The 21,428-nt window shown below is 37.0% G+C and overlaps 2 protein-coding genes across 2 annotated transcripts in view; one reads left to right on the top strand and one right to left on the bottom strand.

The window, feature by feature from the left end:
* Positions 1-955: 955 nt before the first annotated feature.
* Positions 956-10,364, top strand: LOC123682864 (chitin deacetylase 1). Its single transcript, XM_045621669.1, has 7 exons — positions 956-1,083; positions 7,690-7,905; positions 8,382-8,609; positions 8,667-8,910; positions 9,030-9,307; positions 9,544-9,788; positions 9,988-10,364. The coding sequence occupies exons 1-7, from the start codon at positions 1,005-1,007 to the stop codon at positions 10,261-10,263; spliced, it is 1,566 nt and encodes a 521-aa protein (XP_045477625.1). The 5' UTR covers positions 956-1,004; the 3' UTR covers positions 10,264-10,364.
* Positions 10,365-10,546: 182 nt separating this feature from the next.
* The window catches only part of LOC123682829, a 122,226-nt gene continuing 111,344 nt past the window's right edge, over positions 10,547-21,428 (bottom strand). Inside the window, exons 4-5 of the mRNA XM_045621634.1 lie at positions 18,407-18,645; positions 10,547-11,327 (exon numbers count right to left, since the gene is read on the bottom strand). Coding sequence (XP_045477590.1) covers positions 11,221-11,327; positions 18,407-18,645 — 346 coding nt within the window. The 3' untranslated portion in view covers positions 10,547-11,220. The remainder of the gene's footprint in view (positions 11,328-18,406; positions 18,646-21,428) is intronic.

Raw genomic sequence — 21,428 nt, 5'->3', positions numbered from 1 at the left:
ATCTCAAGAACTGCAAACAATTTTTTCTAGAGCAATTAAGAGCTTTGGTACCCAATGGCAGTTGTTTTCAGATTTTGTCATAAGTGTCATCGATGTGAAGGGATTTAACTTTACCAATTGTATGTGTTATAAAACGATATGAAGAAGTAAAAATAATTTTTCTAGAGCAAGTAAGAGCTTTGGTACCAAATGGCACTCTTTTCAGATCTTGTCATAAGTGTCATCGATGTGAAGGGACTTAATTTTACCAATCTTTCTATAAATCTCCATTTGACCTGTTGAAAATCACCGTTATGTGTTACAAAACAATCTCAAGAACTGCGAACAATTTCGTCTAGAGCGAGTAAGAGCTTAGTTACCCAATGGCAGTCTTTTTCAGATTCTGTCATGAGTGTCATCGATGTGAAGGGATTTAATTTTAACAATTGTAACACCGTTCTGTGTTATAAAACGATCTCAAGAAGTATGAACAGTTTTTCTTGAGCAAGTAATTGCTTTGTTACCCAATGGGAGCCGTTTTCAGATCTTGTCATAAGTGTCATCGATGTGTAGGAATTCAATTTTATCAATATTTCCATGAATCTTCATTTGACCAGTTAAAAATCACCGATATGTGTTACAAAACGATCTCAAGAACTGCGAACAATTTTGTTTAAAGCGAGTAAGAGCTCAGTTACCCAATGGCAGTCTTTTTCAGATCTTGTCATAAGTGTCATCGATGTGAAGCGATTAAATTCCATCAATCGTATCAAACCAGTTGACCGGTTGACAATCACCGTTGGCAAAACGAAGTGTGGACAATTCTTCTCGTGCAAGTAAGAGCGCTGTCACCTAATGACAATGTCCTTATTCGCCAGCGGCGTTGCGAGAGAGCCTGAAAAGTTTCACGAACGTTGTCGATCTGCTACTCACCTCAAGATAATTACCATATAACATCGAGAAAGTTCCCGGGAATCCGAGAGAAAAGAAAATGCCACTTAGTCTGTGCTCGAAAACATCGGAACATGGAACTCTTATGTTTCCGGATTCGCGACACAGAAATATTGCTCTTAATCCTGTTTTTCTGCAGTTCTTGGGCCGAGTGTAAGTAGAATTTTGATTTGTGGAGTTGTCGCGCGCCATGGAAAAGTTTACTTGAAGACGTCTCGGCTTGTATTTGCCTCAAGGCCAACAGAGGATTTTGCGGATGATTTTTTTTAGATGTAGTGCTTTATGACAGTTGACTAGTGTCGATTTTTACTTTGGGAAAGGTGAAATTACTTGAAACTCGACGATTCAAGCTATACTAAACAGTTGACAGGTGGGCTAGTATATTGGAATTTGAAAACTGCCAATTTTTAAATCCTTCAAATTATTCGAAGATGTTTATGGAGGAGTGAGAAGATGAAATGTGCATATTTCCAATTTAAATTTAAATTCAGAACAAAAATTCAAACATGCCGCTAAATACAATTTCACCTAGCCCTAGTGACGTCACTTGGACATATAAACAATCCAGTCTCATATACGAATGAGTTTTCTTTCATTAATTTTGATTCAACAATTTTTTTTGTTGAGTCATTTGAATTCAAGAATTATCTAACTATCATGTTTACTTCAAATTGACGTCATCGCAAGTTTACTAAATCGATTTTGTTTCTCATCATGTGATAATATGTATGATTTATTTGGGTTTTTTTGAATCATTCCAAAGTTTTCTGAAAAATAAGAGCTGGATTATAGCTAATTAAAACCTAGAAATATATTTGAATTTTTTTCTGAAATTTACCATATCTGTCAGAGAATGACTTATCCTCACAAAAATTACGATAACTCTCGAATAGCAAATATTATTCCGAAAAATTTTAATGTGAATTTTTAGTAGGTATCTAATTTTCCGTTTTTCCAATATTTCAATGTTTAGAGCGGCAACGTCGCAATTTTTTCAGAGAAAGTATCATTGCCTATGTATGCAACAAGATAAGTATTCTATTTGAAAACTTATATAGGATGTTCCTGATTTACTAATTTAGAGTTACAAACGAAAAAGACAGAAGCATCAGATGATTTTGAGAAAAAGTCTAAACATGGGCACGAAAACGCTTTGTTTTCGAGATACAGGGTGTTTCAGTTTGATTTTTTTTCGAGTTTTTGCTCATAGTGTCTTCCCTTCACAAGATTTTCAACTTGAATTTGGCACAAATATTTCGATTCAAAATTTTCATCATGTGATATGCTAATTTTGAATGGAAATCTACAGGATGATATTTTTCTCTGAAACAGTAACCGCTTCTTTCCTTAGGTAGTTTTTTTTTGACTGGTAGTTTAGAAAAATGTAAAAAGAAACTACACTTTTTGGTTTCTTGGTATCAGCTACTGATTTCGAGAAAAAATTTCAAACATTTCTTCAGTAATCTTCAGGAAAATCTTAACTAATATGAAGATCCAGTTGGTGAACTGTGATGAATAAATAAATTATAAGTTTTGGTACTTATTTACCCAATTTGAAGTGAAGATTATAAAAGATTTGATACACTGGTATAATCATCACAAAAAAGTAGGTCTACAAGGAACACCCTGTATCTCGCAAACAAAGCGTTAGCAGTTCCATGCATATGGGACTTTTTGTTTCTAAACAAAACGACATTCTCTGAAAAAATATAGAAATTTTTTCCGTCAGATTTTTTTTCATACGAAAACTGTCATAAAACCTAAAGCTTAAAAGACAAATGATAACTGTCAATAGTTTATGACCCGATCAAAACCGACAGCCGGGAAATCAGAGTATATGAACCATTAGAGTAATCGTCGATCAGATGGACGAAACAGGTCTGTCAGTCTCAATTGAAAAAATCCCGGATATGGCTTCAAACGCCAGCTTTCATAGTGCATTCTCCTGTCTCCCATAAACGTCCATCATTGGGTCGCTTGACCCAACCAGCAGCGTCAATTTTTAATTTAAATGTCGTTTGTTTGAATTACCACACGAAGAGATGAAAAAAAGTCCACATTTTTCACAATGTTGAAGTATTTCCTTTTACTGCCAACTCGAAACATCGAAGAGAACGATGATTGTAACATCGCCTTTGAAATATTTTTTATTCACTTTGTTGTAGAGGGAGTTCACAAACCTGAATATCAATAGTATTAGAGTTAAAGTAATGAACATAGATAAAGGGAGCATATGTCATTTTCAGTAAGCAAATTTTGTCCCCAACATGAACTATCGAATTTGACATGAAGCGGGCGGAAATTAAAACATATCAGTGATACGATATTTCACTCAATTCGCGAGTTTCTCCACAAAGAATGCACTTCTTATGTCCCATAGTGAATCAACGTTTCATATTAACTCAAAATATATTGAAATGAATACCTTAATATATCAGAAATTCAGAAAACAAACTTCAAGAGCGACAAATCGACGTGAAACAACCGATGACACTAGGAGAGCAAAAGTTGCCAAACCTTGGATTTCAGCAGGTAGATACAGAAAATAATAAATATTCTACTTATTATAAATTCGGCAATTAGGAAAAATATCGGATTGAAAATATTCAAATTTGCATATTTAATCGGGAATCACTCAAATAAATGTATTTCATTCAATATAATATACATTCATAACGATATAGTAAAATTGTGGATTTGAAAATATATCACAATCCGACAACGTAATCTAACCATGTTGGGGACATGTAAAAATTGCGTATACTTCCCCTATCTATGTTTATTACTCTATGTTATAAAGGCCCTGTAAAATGTCAATATTTTCTATACACTCAACTACTAATGAATGAAATGAGTTGAAATAGGAGCAAATAACAAACCGCAGTGTGAAATTTGCAACGTTTTCAGACCCTGCACATTTCGAATTGTAAACTAGGGGAATTTCAGTGAGAGGTCATTACCGGAAATAATAAACAAAAAGGTGGTCAATTCGACAGCTGCAATGTGCTCAATTATTAGGCTCTATTTACCCTTTTCCGATAGAGTCGGCTGATTGAAATTTATGGATATCATTTGCATTCGATAACATGGACTAACTGTACTCGGCTGGTGTACAGATTGGAAATAAACAGGAATCAATTCGAACAGCTGCGTTCCGTCCCATACCAGCCTATCGGGGTGGGTTCAGCAACTGTTTTGTAACGGTTGAAAAAATAAACTGTCGATCAAAATGGAATTTTGTAAACAGAGCATGCCATTGAACCCACCAAATTAAGCTGTGGGATGTAGAAATTGGTTTGTGGCTGGAAATATCATTCTCAATTTTTATTTCTATTTTGTTTCTAACTTCAGTAGTAACAGAGAAGTCAGAACTCTAATATTTACAAACTTTCAACCCCTATGAGAAGTTAAACAAACCCAGGCAATGCTTGGCCGTTCAGCTCATTCTTACAACAGTTTGTGGACGAATGTAAAGGGTGTTTTTTTTAAAGCTATAGAACTTTAAATTGCAATAAAACAACGATGGATTATTCGATTGACATGAATTTTATTTATCCTCAAGATAATCTTGTGGTATTACATTTTAAATATGATTTCTGGCATATGACCGCCACGGCTGGCTCGGATGTAGTCCAATCTGGACGTCCAATTTTCGATTACTTTTTCCAACATTTGTGGCTGTATATCGGCAATAACACGGCGAATGTTGTCTTCCAAATGGTCAAAGGTTTGTGGCTTATCCGCATAGACCAATGACTTTACATAACCCCACAGAAAGTAGTCTAGCGGTGTTAAATCACAAGATCTTGGAGGCCAATTCACAGGTCCAAAACGTAAAATTAGGCGCTCACCAAACGTGTCTTTCAATAAATCGATTGTGGCACGAGCTGTGTGACATGTTGCGTCGTCTTGTTGGAACCACACCTCCTGGACATCATGGTTGTTCAATTCAGGAATGAAAAAGTTAGTAATCATGGCTTCTTCTTGAACTCTTTCAAATCTCGTTTGGAATCGACGATGGGTTGTTCCTTTTTGTTACCAGTGAGTAATACAAAAAACCAAGGATGACTTCAAATATACACGAACAGACAGAAGAAAACAAACTTATAAACAATATTCTTGTTTGATCATATCTGATTTGGTCGATCATTTGATATTCTCGCGTTGTTATTAGCGAAATGATTACATAAGTGACATTTTTTCATTCTCTTGAACGTACCTAAAGAGTAAAAAACGAACAAAATAGATAACTCGATATGGCAGGAAGATGTTGTGAAAATCTTCCATCTGGACCGATCAAAAACATTCAATCCAATACAATACGTAAAAAAAATTATCCTCCCCCTCTATTCCGATCAATTTAGCATTTCCAAACCGTCCAAATGAAAATATCTCTTTTATACTCGTATTCCGGGAATTTTCTGGAGAATATTTCCCAGATGCGCTATTTAGATATCTCACTTCATTTAATACATCAGCAGTAAAATGGATTATTTCTGCTAAGCGGTCTCTTCCCCAATATACATCCCTCTTTCGAACTAATCACTTACCAGCTCACCCCTGTAACGTCCATCAGATGGATTGAGAGGAGGAATCTCTATTCAATTGGTCTAAGAGTTCATTCGGTATTTGATGGAAAATCTTATTTCTAGATGAAAAACTCTGTGAAGGTCTTCCATTTCTATACATTTTCAGTTAAGTTTTTGAATAATTGAAACTCAACTTCATTTTTTCATTTTTATTAATAATAAGCTTAAGCAACGAGGCTTGACAACACTGTATCTGGCACACAAAAAGTTGTCCTACCCCAAAGTGCCCTATATTAATCTGTCCTTCACTAAAAAGTCCTACACTGAACTATTTTACGCTTTATTTGTTTATGCTGAATTTTCCCAAACTAAACTATATCAAACTGAATTGACATGTATGGAACTGTCCTATATACAAAAATTGACCAATACTAAACTATCATTCGCTTCAATAGCTTCTACGCAAAAACTGTTCTACCAAAAATACCACACACTAATTTGTCCTATACTAAAATATTATTCACTGAAAGGTTTAATGACATACAACATTACATGTCCTGGTTAAACTATTCTACGCTGAATCTTCCTATATTGAAATTCCCTTACACTAAACTGTATCCAACCATATTGTTCTATGCAAAAAATGTTCTATACTAAACCATCCTTCGCTACAGTGGCCACTTTGCAGGAATTGTTATTTACTAAACTCTCCTTCGTTTCAATGGCACCTTTTCAAGAATTGTCCTACGCAAAAAATGTCCTATCAAAAACTTCCATACTCTTAACTCTCTAAACTTAACTCTCTAACTAGTACTAAACTGTCTTATGACACACAACTAACGGGTGTTTTTTTTCGAGGTATATAACTTTAAGTTGGCATTACTGTTCAAGATGGCGACCGATTTAACAGTTGTTAAGTGATTTATTCTCAGTTTGGTTTGGCAATTCATCATGAATAGACTCACACCTGAACAACGCTTGCAAATAGTGGAATTTCATTTCGAAAATAATGGTTCTGTGCGGAATACGTATCGCGCACTACGTCCATTTAATTTTGTTTAGCGATGAAGCAAACTTCTGGTTGAATGGCTACGCCAACAAACAAAACTGCTGCATTTGGAGTGAAGCTAATCCTCAAGTGTATGTCGAAACACCGTTACATTCAGAAAATCTGACTGTTTGGTGCGCTTTATGTGTTGGTGGAATCATTGGTCCGTACTTTTCCAAAAACGATGATGGCCAGAACGTTACAGTCAATGGTGATCGGTATAGAGCCATGATTACTAACTTTTTCATTCCCGAATTGAACAACCATGATGTCCAGGAACTGTGGTTCCAACAAGACGACGCGACATGTCACACAGCTCGTGCCACAATCGATTTATTGAAAGACACGTTTGGTGACCGCCTAATTTCACGATTTGGACCTGTGAATTGGCCTCCAAGATCTTGTGATTTAACACCGCTAGACTACTTTCTGTGGGGCTATGTAAAGTCATTGGTCTAGGCGGATAAGCCACAAACCATTGACTATTTGGAAGACAACATTCGCCGTGTTATTGCCGATATACGGCCATAAATGTTGGAAAAAGTAATCGAAAATTGGACTGCATCCGAGCCAGCCGTTGCGGTCATATGCCAGAAATCATATTTAAAATGTAATGCCACAAGATTATCTTGCGGATAAATAGAATTTATGTCAATCGAATAATCCATCGTTGTCTTATTGCAATTTAAAGTTCTATAGCTCTAAATAAAACACCATTTAGAAATGGCTTAGGCGAAGTTATTCTAGCCTCAATTATCCTTCGATGCAATGATCTCTTTGCAAAAATTGTCCTAAGCAAACATTGTCCTATTAAAAACTGTTATACACTAAACTGTCATATGCTAACTTGTTATTCGCAGAACTGTTTTAAGACATACAACGCTAAAATTGTCCTCGTTGAAATTCTTCACTATTCAATCATTTTAAACTGAATTGTCCTAAATGGATCTCTTTCAAGCTAAACTGAACGTATACTAAAATTATCCAGAGTTAAAACAGTCCTATACTAAACTGTCATACACTAATCTACTTTATATTGAGCTGTTATTCACTGAAATGTCGTCCTGCAATAAAATTGTCCTAAGCAAATTCACGAAATTACTCTCACTGAAATACAGTGTTGCCACATTTACTTATATTTCCCAGTTTTTCGTGTCCAAAATGATTTATGCAATTTTCCAGCGACCCACGAAACACAGTGCATAGAAAACGGCAAATTCTACAGGAATCCAAGCAGAGCAGCCCACAAGATATGGACGGAGAGCGAATGTTCCAAATATTTTCTTTGCCTGGAAGGTGAAGTGTTCGAGTTCAAGTGCTCGACGGGGCTGCTTTTCGACGTAGACCGGCAAATATGCGATTTCAAGGCGAATGTAGACAACTGCGATGTGACATCAGGTGAGAAAATTGCCATATATTACGTTCGCCTCCAAGGGTAACATGAAAAGTTGGGGAAATTACAGTTTTGGCGGTTATTTTTCCTCAGATGTATTTTTTATGAGGCATATGAGTTTTCCCGCCGTGTTAGGGAGGACCTGAGCGGAAAAATTCTGTTTTTCTCCTGGAAAATACTTCATACCCCGTTCTCAACTATGCTCTTATCAAATATACGAATATACACTTTCATTCTTCAGCTCGTTTCGCGTCCTCGGATGTTATTTGAAAACCTCAACTTTGAAGTAACCCTCACTGATAAAAATCATATGGGCTTGAATCTGGAAGATGCGGGGGCTAAAAAACAGCATGTCACATTAACAGGCAGAGTTCACTGTAACTTTGACGACGGCATCGTCTTCAAAAAGTCCAAATGAAGCTTATAGGCAACAATTAAATTTGAAAAACTTGATGTTGATTTGAACGTTTTTACTTCACAGAACTCACCCCTCCAAAACCCCTCCTAGAAAGAGCAAACTGTCATGATTCTGATCAACTAGGATGTGCTGACGGAACCTGCTTACCACAAAGCTACTTTTGTGACGGTTCCTTAGACTGTCCAGATGGTAGCGATGAAGGACACTGCAGTGGTAAAAACGACCCAAATGGTGCACCACCTTGTAATCCCTCCAAGTGCAAGTTGCCCCATTGTTTCTGCTCCAGGGAAGGTGAGTTTCAAGGTTAACAGCTAGAAGATCTTAACTACTTCAAGTGTCTTATTTTAGGAACTAGAATACCAGCTGATTTGAATGCAAAAGATACGCCACAGATGATCATGTTGACTTTTGACGATGCTATCAACGAGGAGAATTGGGACCTCTACTTTCAGCAGATTCTGCCGGCCAAACGGAAAAATCCTAATGGATGTTCCATCAAGGCTACCTTCTTCGTTAGTCACCAGTACAACGATTACCAGATGACGCAGAAATTGTGGAATTCTGGACATGAAATAGCAGTTCATTCAGTTACGTGAGTATTTTTTCGGTACTCGAAATGACCCTTGAGGTTGCCCTGATGAGATTGAACAACGATTTCTCCATAGCTCTGAAATTTGGTCTTTTACCATCTGAATTTAAATTTTTCTTCAGACATCGTGGTCCTGAAGATTGGTGGTCCAATAATGCCACCATTGAAGATTGGTTTGATGAGATGGTGGGAGAAGCTAACATCCTCAACAAGTTCTCGAAGATAAGGCTGGAAGACATAAGAGGCTTGAGGGCTCCATTCTTGAAAGTTGGTTGGAATCGACAGTTTTTAATGATGAAAGAGTTTGGCTTTGAATATGACAGCTCTGTGATTGCTCCATTCAATAATCCACCTTTTTGGCCTTACAGTCTAGACTTTAAGATACCACACAGTTGTTCAGGTAAAACAGGAATATGTTTACTTCATTTCTTGCTTTTTAACATGCCAAGTCAACGCCGAAAAGTTTTTTGGGTGGATGAAGACAATAGGGAAATACAATTTCTGCTGATGTCTTTTTGGTGCCTTATACAGGCTGTTAGTAGGAATTTTTTTAGATGCCAAAGGTGGTGGACTGCTTCTATAGACTTTTTTCTATTGAGCATATCTTATAGTTGAAAATTGTTTTATTTTCCTCAGGACAAAAACAGAATTGCCCCTCAAGGTCCTATCCTGGTTTATGGGAAATAGTGATGAACCCTCTGGAAGTTAGCGAAAATATTTGTCCCATGTTACATTCTTGCACTTCTAAACTATCGGGAGATGAAATTTATACAACGTTGATGCATAATTTTAAGAGACACTACCATACAAACAGAGCTCCATTTGGTCTTCACTTCCATTCTACTTGGTTCAAGAAGAAAGACAACTTGTTCGCGTTCCAGGTGAGTTCTCCGAATTTTTCTATAAATGGCAACGTGCAATCGAGAATTTCCACAAAAGATAGCTACAGAGAACACGATAAACAGCTGGTCCAACCTGAAATTTCTCTCATTACGTCAGAATTTCGTAACCATTTTTGTATCCAGTCATTCAAGAAGAAGATCCGTTGTTGCCATTCAAGTAAAATTCCTGATTTTTCAGAAATTCCTCGACGATGTCTTGAAGAGATCTGATGTTTGGTTCGTGACGAATTCTCAGGCTATAAAATGGATGAAGAACCCGAGAAAAATCAATCAGTTGGAGTTCTTCGAGGACTGGGGTTGCAAGAAGTATTTCAGGAAATCTGAGATAGCTTGCAGTAGGCCGAATGTGTGCAAGGTGTACAGTAGAGTTTTTCAGCAGGAAAGGGTGTTTCATACTTGTGCAGAGTGTCCACATAAGTATCCTTGGTTGAGAAATGAGTTTGGTAGCGACTGAATATCTTTTAGGTTAAGTGTAAAGTAGCATATAGGGTGCGTGATATTTTCGAACTAGTCCTGTATTAAGAGAGAATAAAGTATTAAAGGTATAATAATATGGTTGTTTTATTTTTTCTTTAATTTTTGGATTTTCCAGGAAATTATATTAGTATCGATAAATTTCGAATTTGTTTCACTAATGAATCTAGGGATGAATGAGTTTTTTTTTTGGTTTGGTTCCAGTAATCAATTAAATTTTATTTCGAGTTTATGGATAAAGATGATATTATTGAAAAACTAAGTATTGTAAAATATCTTTAATCATTCACAGAAATATTCAATTCATAACAATAATTGTACTAAAACATTTCACTAATAAAATAAAAGAATTTTACAGTGTTTATACAACTTGGTGACAAAAAAGCAAACCCTGCAATGAAATATTAAAAAAAAAGTTGAACACTCAGCTTAGTTTGCCCTATATTTGAAACTTATGAACTAAAATAAAAATGAAGAATCTCTATTTGGCACCTACAAAAGTAGAATTCTTCATTTAACATATAAACGATTTAATTTGAATATTTTTATTATAAAATTGCAGTCAAGTGTTCTTTTACATTGAAGAACTGAATAATTCATTCATATAAAAGGAAGAATAAAATTAATAATAACAATACAAAGTTTAACATTCAATTTAAGTCAATCCATCTCGTCCAATATATTGCAATTATCAATATAAATTATAGCTCTTGAATGTATTTTCAATATATTAATTCGTATTTTTTCATTCTTTCGACTAGTCCGTCCTTCATTTATTTCATAAAAAATTGAAGCTATATCCTCATCATATAATCATCTTATATACAATTGGATTTGAATGTATTTTAAATATATAGTTAATATTATTGAACGTATTCCATGCTAAATATCACATCAAATTTGTGGGGAATGCCACGTCAGAAGATTTTTGTTGGAATCACCGAAGCAGTAGCACTGAAATTATAGATTTGATTAGGAATGTTGAGAGTCTGCATTGCATCCGTGAGCTGGCATTAGGAGGACGTTGTCTAGTTTCGAAAATCACTGAAAAAAATAAAGTAGTTTAAGAGCTATTGAAATTATAGATCCACAACAAATTACAGTTAAGAAGTCTTAAAATACTCAGTAACTTCTTTCTTGAATCTTTTCAGAAATGATTGAGCACATCAGTACTTGTAATCATTCCAATTAAAAATGAATAATTACTTGAAAAATCAATATTTCAACATTATAAACTGACATTGATAAAGACAACATAATATGATTCGAAAACCAAACAGCGTCGGACGAGGTCAGTATCTGATTGGGTGACCGACCGCTAGACATATCCAATAATTCCGAAGACATTTCTCAGAGATTTCGAATTTTCAAGAGCGGATTTCAATTGAAAATTTCCAGACGAACTAAAGCTCAACTCTTTCATCGCGTATTTCCATGCGGAAATGATGGAAAAACCAGTTTCCTCCACGTAATCTCCGATCGTGAGAAATACAAACAGATCGTCGAAGTAGTTCGTGTCAGAATCATAGGACGACCAATTTGTCTGAAATTCGCCTTCTGGTGGGGTTGTCCCCTTTTCAGCGGGTCGATCTATCAGAGTCCGCGATTTCCCAGGCCGGAAAAACTCCCAGCTGCCGCCTTTGAGAGGGATTTGTGTGACATCGATGAAAAAGCCGGAATTCCGTTGGAAAAATAGGGTTCTTTTCACTACAACGGATTATATTGTTTGACACGATAACTTTGACAGACGACCTGAATGCAGCGTCATCTATTGGCTGGGATGATTAACGTGGGATGCTGAGTTTTTTTTACTTGTATTTTATTAGGGTAATAACTACACAGCTTAGCTGAGATTTGGTTTTTTTGAAATTCAGAATGAAATTCTATCTGGGAAAGAAATCATTTTTCATACTAGCTCTCAAAGAGAATACCATAAAATGGTAAACAGATGGTTCTAAAACCACGACGGGGACTGACGCTAGGGTATTCAAGGCTAGCACCAAATGCTCTCTATCTTTAGGCTGCTGCTCAAGTATCTTTCAATCAAAGCATTGTCTTCACACATCATCGATTCTAAAATGGTATTGGACTGCTGGAGTAAACTCAATGAAATAGGCAAGAATAACAAGGTCTGTTAAGTCTGGATTCCTGGTCAATAGGGGATAAAAGGAAAGGAAGAGGCCAACACACTTGCCAGAAAAGATAACAAACTCGTTTCATTGGTCCAGAACCTTCCTGTGGTATAGGTAAATGTTCCTACAAGAAGAAGAAAGAGTTTCAGGAGAAGGAAAAACCGAAAGAGAAACTCTCTGATGGAATCTTCCTGGGTTGGATCATTCCAAAAAGTTTGGTAGCTCTGAGAAGTATCTGGATGTAAGCGAGAATATGCTGCACCTCCTCACTGGATTCCTAACAGGACATTGCCTCCTCAGAAAGCACCTCATGGGAATGAGGAAACGATGAGTGCAGATTCTGAGAAGAGGAGGAAGAAACTCAGGATCAACTGGTGACGGTATGCTTTGCTATCGCTAGGCAACGCAAAAAAAGTTTGGACAAGGGACTTGTAGAGGTGAGGGAGTAACCTCCTTGGAGCCATCTCAGATACTGGAGTTCATTAGAACTCTGAAACTGGAGGGTAAGCTGTAGACTAAGACGACTAAGAGCGAAAACAGCTTTGATAGACTATAAGGTCGTGGTACAATCCACAAGGTTAGAACTATTCAGAGGGCCTCTAAATAGTTCTAACCCTGTAAAATCATACTAAAGAGCGTACGAAATATCAAGATTGTAAAATAATATTTTTTAGAAAGCCAGTACTCAGACTAATAATAATGGTAGTACAAAATGTAGAAGATTAAGCTCTCGTGAAGATACTGCTTGTTTTCTTCTTGAAAAAGTCTCAAGTGTTGAAGGAATCATCTTTATAAAGACATTTTTTAATGCTAAAGACTACAAATGGCCACAAAAACTAATATGTATATCTGCACTTAGTCATAAAACCATTTATAAAAGATTTTCTCTTGGACTAAATTATGTTAATCAACTATGATTCTAACTCTTCTTCATAAACATTCTGCTCACAACTAAAGGATTTCCCAATTTGAAATTCTAATGACAACACTGTGTAATATTTTTTGACATTTCTTATGTCATTTGTGTTCACTAGGTTATGTCATTTGATCAGGGATAGATACACGCTTCAACAACGTTTAGAAATTGTTGAATTGTTCATCCAAAAGCAATGCTGAATGATGAACAATTTTATTCAGTGATGAAGCTCATTTTTGGTTGGTAAACAAACAGAATTGCAGAATTTGGAGTGGACAGGAAACTATTGAGGCACAATTACATCCAGATACAATGTGGAAATCATACTGGCGTAGTGACTGACCATTTTTTAAGAACCCCTTTACAACATATTATATTCTAAGACCATTTCTTCTCAGGTTCTCCAATACTGCCAACATAAATACATTTCAAACACGACAATTACCACCTAACCTCCAAATCTTCTATCCGACAACAAAAACCATCAGCTCGAACCTTCTGAGGGTATGAGAAATAATAAGTGAGGACGTTTTGAAAGCGTCTCAAGTATCCGGCTCTAAAATTTCAAACCGAACATCTCGACTCTAACATAATTATGTTTCAATTCTGACGTATTAACTCAGAGGAGGGGACCACAGTTCTGCCAAAATTGTGGAGGTTGTTTTAATGGCAAAACTGCGGTTTTGAGGCCAGATATGGGTAGAATTTGATTAGAGTTTATTTAATAATGAGCTCGGGGTTTGTTGTTCTGCATGAATACTCGGATATTTTGAGAGTGGGAGTTAAGTATTCGCAACTGTTTTTGTTTGGGAGCGTCAGATATTCCGCTGCAGCCTCCACAAATAAGGAATGTTTTAAATTAGGGGAGGTTGCAGCGGAATATTGATGAAGTTTAAGTCCACCCTCACATGAGGTTTTTCAATAGCGTTGATGCGTTTTCCACATACATTTGGCTGTATTTCATCGTAGGATGTCCAATGTTGATTTTTAATTGCTCAGTTGTTGTTGGATTATCAGCATAAACTTATGACTTAACATTTCCTTAAATGAAGAAAACACAAGATGTTGAAATACATGACTAGGGAGTATAATTTACTGAACATATAACTGGAAACATAACAGGGCAATTGAAAAGTCCCCGGTCTTCCATAGTAAAATCCATTTTTTTTTGACAAAATTCGATTTTATTATTCAACATAGTTGCCTTCGAGGGCGATACATCAATTTTAGCGATCTTCCAACTTTTTGATACCATTTTTGTACTATGATTTGTCTTTTGCTTCAAAATAGGTCTCAGTTTCGGCGCTAAATTTCTTTCCAGCGAACATTTTTTTGAGGTCTGACAACAGGAAAAAGTCGCTGGGGGCCAGATCTGGCGAATACGGTGGATGCAGAAGCAATTCGAAGCCTAATTCATGCAATTTTGCCATTGTTTTCATTGATTTGTGACACGGCGCATTGTCTTGATGGAACAGCACCTTTTGTTTGTTGAAATTAGTCCGTTTTTTAACGATTTGAACCTTTAAACGATCCAATAACGCTATATAATAATCACTGTTGATGTTCTGGTCCTTTTGGAGGTAATCAATGAATATTATACCTTGCTCTGCCCAGAATACTGATGCCATAACCTTGCCAGCTGACTGCTGTGTTTTTCCTAGCTTTGGATTCGGTTCATCGTGTGCAGTCCACTGTCGATTGGACTCCGGAGTGAAATGATGGAGCCATGTTTCATCCATTGTCACATATCGACGCAAAAATTCAGCTTAATTGCTCTTAAACAGCTTTGAACACTGCTCAGAATCATTAACACGTTGTTGTATTTGATCGATTGTAAGTTCGCGCGGCACCCATTTTGCACACAGCTTTCTCATGTACAAATATTCGTGAATGATATGATGTACACGTTCAGATGATATCTTAGCAATGTCTGCTATCTTGATCAACTTCACTTTTCGGTAATTCAAAATTATTTTGTTAACTTTTTTGATTTTTTCGTTGGTGACAGCCTCATTTGGGCGTTCATTGCGTTCGCCGTCTTCGGTGCTCATTTCACCACGTTCAAACTTAGCATACCAATCAATGATGGTTGATTTTTCTGGTGCAGACCCCGGAAACTCTTCATCAAGCCAAGATTTTGCTTCAACTATATTTTTTCCCTTCAAAAAGCATTATTTTATTTATTCTTTTTCTCAAATAACAAAAGTAGCTTCACTCTCAACGCAATATCTCACAAACTAATGATCGGACTGCTGTCAAATTTTGACACGTATCGTTTGATGGTGGGTACTAACTTAAAACCATATGGATTTAATACAAGCACCGCCATCTGTGCATCAGACCGGGGACTTCTCAATAGGCTCAATTCATGCCAAATTTAAGTTGAATATCTATCTCTTCTGTTTGTACTTCCAATTAAGAAAAACCCTGTATTTCAAGTGGGAAAACCTTCTCTGGAAAACGTCCCTTGATCCAGTCCTGCCCATCTATGTGCATAATATAATCCGTTAAACTCCTTAACTTCCCAAAATGTATTCAAGTGAACTTAACTTCGAACTCCGATCAATGGATTATAATACCGACATTTTCCAGTGAAAAACTCTGAACAATCGAAGCGAATTTCCATTTTTATCTCGGGGAAAACTTTCCGTCATAATTAATTTTCCCCCCCTCCCAGTATATGCCTCCGAATCGCTAATTTGTTTCAGCTAATTTGAATTTTCACAGTAACAACCCAATTGGCAGAACTCGCCAACGGATATATTTTCGTAATGAACATCTGCTTTAATTAGGAGAATTTTCCGCCGGAAAACTGAGCTTTTCCTGAGGAAAAATCCCCCGTCCAGGCTAGTTATTTCTGGTTCAGGGCGGATAATGCTCGAATCATCCTCGGAGTTCATTAAATTTTCAGACGGTGGAACAGACTATCAAATTTTTTTCTCATCTGAAGCACATGGTGTTTTTCAATGAAGATCGAAGTTTTTTTTTTCATGAAATAATGGTACATGGTCTTTATAAATTTTTTGAACATCGGAATAGCGTTCGGAATATCCTTTACCTTTATGGAACGGTACACACTTCGCTAAATTCAATAGAGAATGGTAAAAAATTGAACTATTGGGAGGAGTTAGTGATGTGAAGAAGCGAAACTGTGTGCGTCGCTCAAGAACAATTGAGACCATACTGTTGTCGAAAACCCCAGGATTGTCGATTCCTATTCGATCTCAAGACTTTAAAGATGGCATTCGAGACGTTATCAAAGAATATTTCGCCTAAGTGATGAGTTACAATATATGACCTAGAAAGCTGTGAAGATTCTTTTCACAGTAGTAAAAGAAGAGACAGGTAAAACGACGACTAAAAATCTCTAATTTGTTGACTATATCGAACAGAATCAGAAAAATCTAGACCAAATAATTTCGAACATGCCTTCGTGTACTTCCCTTTCCTCAAAGGGCATCCCACTATTTATATTTCTTAGATTATACATTAAGCTTAGGTATTTGTAAACAAAACGTCATCGAAATATTAGTCGATTTGTGTTTGCATCATAAAGTTCTTCTCGATTGAACACGTCAGCTTACGAGCCAAATTTTTTTGTTTTAATTTTCTGCTTCAATATCAAGAAATCTGCGGCTAAGGCTCATCGAATGCTCTCAAATACCTATGGTGAAGCCGTTATTGGTGAAAGAACGTGCCGAGAGTGGTTACAACGCTTCAAGAACGGTCATTTTGACGTCGAAGACCAGCATGGCGGTGGAAGAGATAATGTTTTCGAAGATGCAGAATTGGAGGCATTACTTAATCAAGACTCGTGTCAAATGCAACAAAAACTGTCAGGATCATTGAGAGTGACGCAACAAGCCATTTTAAAACGCCTGAAATTCATTCAGAAACAAGCGAATGTGGTGCCATACGAGCTGAAGCCGAGAGATGTTGAACGGCTTTTGTTTGCTTGTGAACAGGCGCTTGCAAGGCAATGACGGAAAGGATTTATGCATCACATTGTGACTGGAGATGAAAAATGGGTTCATTACTAATCCCAAGCGCATAAAATCATGGGGATATCCCGGCCATGCTTCTACGTCGACGGCCAAACCGAATATTCACGGTTCCAAGGTCATGCTCAGTATTTGGTGGGACCAGCTCAGCGTAGTGTATTATGAGTTGTTGAAACCGACTGAAACAATCACAGGCGATTGTTATAAAATGCAATTAATGTATTTGAGCGCAGTATTGAAAGACAAACGGTCGCAATATAACAAGAGACAAGATAAAGGGATTTTACAGCATGACAATGCTCGACCCCGTGTTGCGAAAGTGGTCAAGATTTACTTGGAAACGTTGAAATTGGAACTCCTACCTCAAAAGTCGTATTGGCCAGACGTGTCAATCAATGGCACACGGCCTGACTGACCAACACTTCCGGTCTTAAGAAGAAGTAAAAAATTGTATCGATTTGTGGATCGCTTCAAAAGATGACCAGTTTTTTCAACGCGGGATTCGTACGCTGCCCGAAAGATGGGAGGAAGTAGTCGCCAACGATGGACAATACTTTGAAACATAAATATATAACCAGTTTTTCACAATTAAGCCTCGAATATCGGACAAAAACGGCAGAAGCAAAGTTGATGGATTTGCGAGGTTTTCATACACAAACATCATCTCAGAATAGGTTGTTGCGGGGACACCTCTTGAAGCTTGCCAAGGAGAACTTCAAGACTACACCGAGGAGCAACTTTCTTCCCAATAGGGTATTTGAGGCGTGAAATCAACTTCAAGATGAGGTTGTGTCGTCCCGATTGTTGAACTCTTTCCAGAACTCTCTGGATAAATGGTCCAGCCAACAACACTGATTGATTCCAGTTTATTCAGTTTAGCGTTCAACAAAACAACAACAACAACATAGGCTGTTTATTGACCAAAGGCCAATTGACCATCGACAGTACTAGTCCTGCAGCCATTTAGCGTTCAAATATATTATATTCTTTAATTTTGAGTTTATAGGTTTTATCTTTACTCTTACCTTTTTGTAATGATAATAATATTGGGATATTCAACAGCACAATACTCACAAGTTGTGTCAGCAGGATGCCTCTCCGACGCCTGCGGCACAAACCCCCACTGCACCAAAGGCCAAGACGTGGTTGTCTCATGAAAGTAATAATGTTCCCTATGCTTCTTCTTCTCCAGCTCAGCACTCTTCTCCGAGCTACGGTAGTAGACGTCATGTAAAGCGGCCACACATCTGATCTTGAGCCGGCCCCGTGGAAACAGCTCCTTGTGGATCTTCAGCCTTAGGATCGAGTCGGCGCTGCGAAAAAAAAGAGAGAAGAGGATTGAAAGGGCGATAATCAAGTGATCCGGGCCTGTTGTTCGAGATGATGCCGAGCGTCGGGATGAAAACGGAAGGATGTAGGATTGATTGGCGTATTTGTTGGATTTGGTAGGGTTGGTTGGGTATCCTTGGGGGGTGAGGGGTTTGGGAGGGTTTGTACAGAGTCGTTTTAAGGGGTGGTTTTGGTTCTGTGGTGTATTTGATTGACTTGAATTTCTTGCATAAGTGATGACAATATATTCTACAACTTTTTCTTGCAGCAGTTCAAGATGATTTCCTCAAATACGCCATACAGACTCTTGTCATATGTGAGTAAAAAATTTAGACAATCAGATCAAAATTTTCTAAACAAAAAATGATCAGGAGAAAGCCCACTTGGAGATGTATTGGTTCACAAGTTGGTGAAAACTTTCTTTCAATAATAATAATTTTGAAATTTAGTAAATGGTAGGTCTAAATGTATAAATAATGATATAACTGAAAGCATCAGTTTTTAAGTTAAAGGCTTTTTGGAGGATAAAATGAACTCTTTGGCAGGACGGTAGGTATCTGTGTATACAACTGATATTAAGAAAGAAGTAGGAACAAACATCTCATCCAGGATGATTTTAAGTAGAAACATTTTTAAGATCAAACTATGAAGAACTTAACGGAAAAGATCAATAGTTTCATTTTTGTCATAAAAACAACTCACTTCTAGTCCTCACTTCAATTGGATATTCTAATATGTTACTGCCCTTGAGTATTTCAGGTGAAGGGTGTTTTTTTTAGAGCTATGGAATTTTAAATAGCAATAAAACAACGATGGATTTTATTTATCCGCAAGATAATCTTGTGGCATTACATTTTAAATATGATTTCTGGCATATGACCGCCACGGCTGGCTCGGATGTAGTCCAATCTGGACGTCCAATTTTCGATGACTTTTTCCAACATTTGTAGCCGTATATCGACAATAACACGGCGAATGTTGTCTTCCAAATGGTCAAGGGTTTATGGCTTATCCGCCTAGACCAATGACTTTACATAGCCCCACAGAAAGTAGTCTAGCGGTGTTAAATCACAAGATCTTGGAGGCCAATTCACAAGTTCAAACCGTGAAATTAGGCGGTCACCAAACGTGTCTTTCAATAAATCGATTGTGGCACGAGCTGTGTGACATGTTGCGCCGTCTTGTTGGAACCACAGCTCCTGGACATCATGGTCGTTCAATTTAGGAATGAAAAAGTTAGTAATCATGGCTCTATACCGATCACCATTGACTGTAACGTTCTGGCCATCATCGTTTTTGAAGAAGTACCAATGACCAATGATTCCACCAGCCCATAAAGCGCACCAAACAGTCAGTTTTTTTGGATGTAACGGTGTTTCGACATACACTTGAGGATTAGAACTAGAACTAAGGAAATTGATGTGGGAAACTCTCCATAAGGAAAGGCTACAATACGTTTGTCCAGTGTTCTAAAAACCAGAACAAGAATTTAGCATCAAACCAAAAAAAAACAGCGAATTTTATTTAAACTTTGCTCTGCATGACTGATGAACAATATCACAGTAGTATAAAAAAACTTCAGGTCAAAGTGTTTGTGAGGCTTACATAGCCTTATCACCTTTCTATTATACACATACTCACACAAAACAATATAGGTAGAATTGTTAGTTTAAAGGTATCAACACTCACAAAAACCATACAGAAAAAGTCCTCCAAAAACCTCAGTTAAATCCACACCAACTGAAAAATTCCACATATAATCAAAATTACGACAAACATCACATCTGAAAGCACAAAAAACAAAAAAATTCCAAGCTCCAAAACAGATTCCACTAGAACTTTTCCCTCCAACGGTAACAGCTGGATAAAACATCAGATGAGAGCTGTAGCGATGAACTTTTCCAACGTCGATGGCCGGGGAACATCGAACAAAACATAACCAATTAACTGATGGATTCTCGAGGGTGACATTTCGAAAACAGGAACACAGAGTTCGATGACGGATATTGCAGTTTCGCTGAAAAACAGATGGAGAGCATTTCGTGGCGTAACGTGGTCGGGTTTTCAATTAAAATGCGAAAATTGCCACTATAGCAGTAGCGGATTTCGTATTTGCACACTTTGTTTGACAGTCTTTGGGGGTGGTGAGTGTTCAAACGTTCAGAAAGCGAATCCGTGGCAATGAACTCGATGTTAGGCATGCAAATTCTTTGAGTCATTAGAGAATATTGTTGCTTTGCTACCTTATCTGTTAATTCAGAGATGAGTGTTGAGGGGAATGGCCTTAAAAACACCTAATCATCTCAATCAAATTTTGATAATTATTTCGTTCGAATATGCTCCTGGATTTTTTTGGCAATATTGGCACTGTACTCCGTCATGTTCATTTCAAATATTAGAGCTAGCATCTTACAAATACGAGTCAACACGAAGAAGTCACGTGGAGTCAAATCCTTTTTTTCTGTTAGAACCTGTGTTACTGAAATTCAACCAAACACATCTTAAACTTGAATGTTCTTTCATTGCCATCAAAGGTTCTTTTCTGTAATGAAAGATTTCAGTTGAATATCTGTAGAGTTTATTCAGCTCAGATGCCAGATAGTTCCTCCAAGGGTACCCTCAAAATAGGCAACCATTACTATAATCGTATATGTTTCCAATATTTGACCCAGTTTTTTAAAAACATCTGAAGAAGTTACATTGTAACCAATTATTAATGTAACTTATTAGTCTATAATGGATTTCGATCAGTAGAGATGAAAGTAGA

This window comes from Harmonia axyridis, chromosome 6, assembly GCF_914767665.1.
Source record: "Harmonia axyridis chromosome 6, icHarAxyr1.1, whole genome shotgun sequence".
Classification (NCBI taxonomy): Eukaryota; Metazoa; Arthropoda; class Insecta; order Coleoptera; family Coccinellidae; genus Harmonia; species Harmonia axyridis.
The sequence above is the reverse complement of the archived record's forward strand: the minus strand, read 5'-3'. Positions and strand labels throughout refer to the sequence as shown.

Coding starts and splice junctions, on each gene's coding strand:
- LOC123682864 (XM_045621669.1), top strand. CDS start 1,005: ATGGAACTCTTATGTTTCCGGATTCGCGACACAGAAATATTGCTCTTA. Junction 8,911..9,029: donor ATAGCAGTTCATTCAGTTAC/GTGAGTATTTTT, acceptor ATTTTTCTTCAG/ACATCGTGGTCCTGAAGATT. Junction 9,308..9,543: donor GATACCACACAGTTGTTCAG/GTAAAACAGGAA, acceptor TATTTTCCTCAG/GACAAAAACAGAATTGCCCC.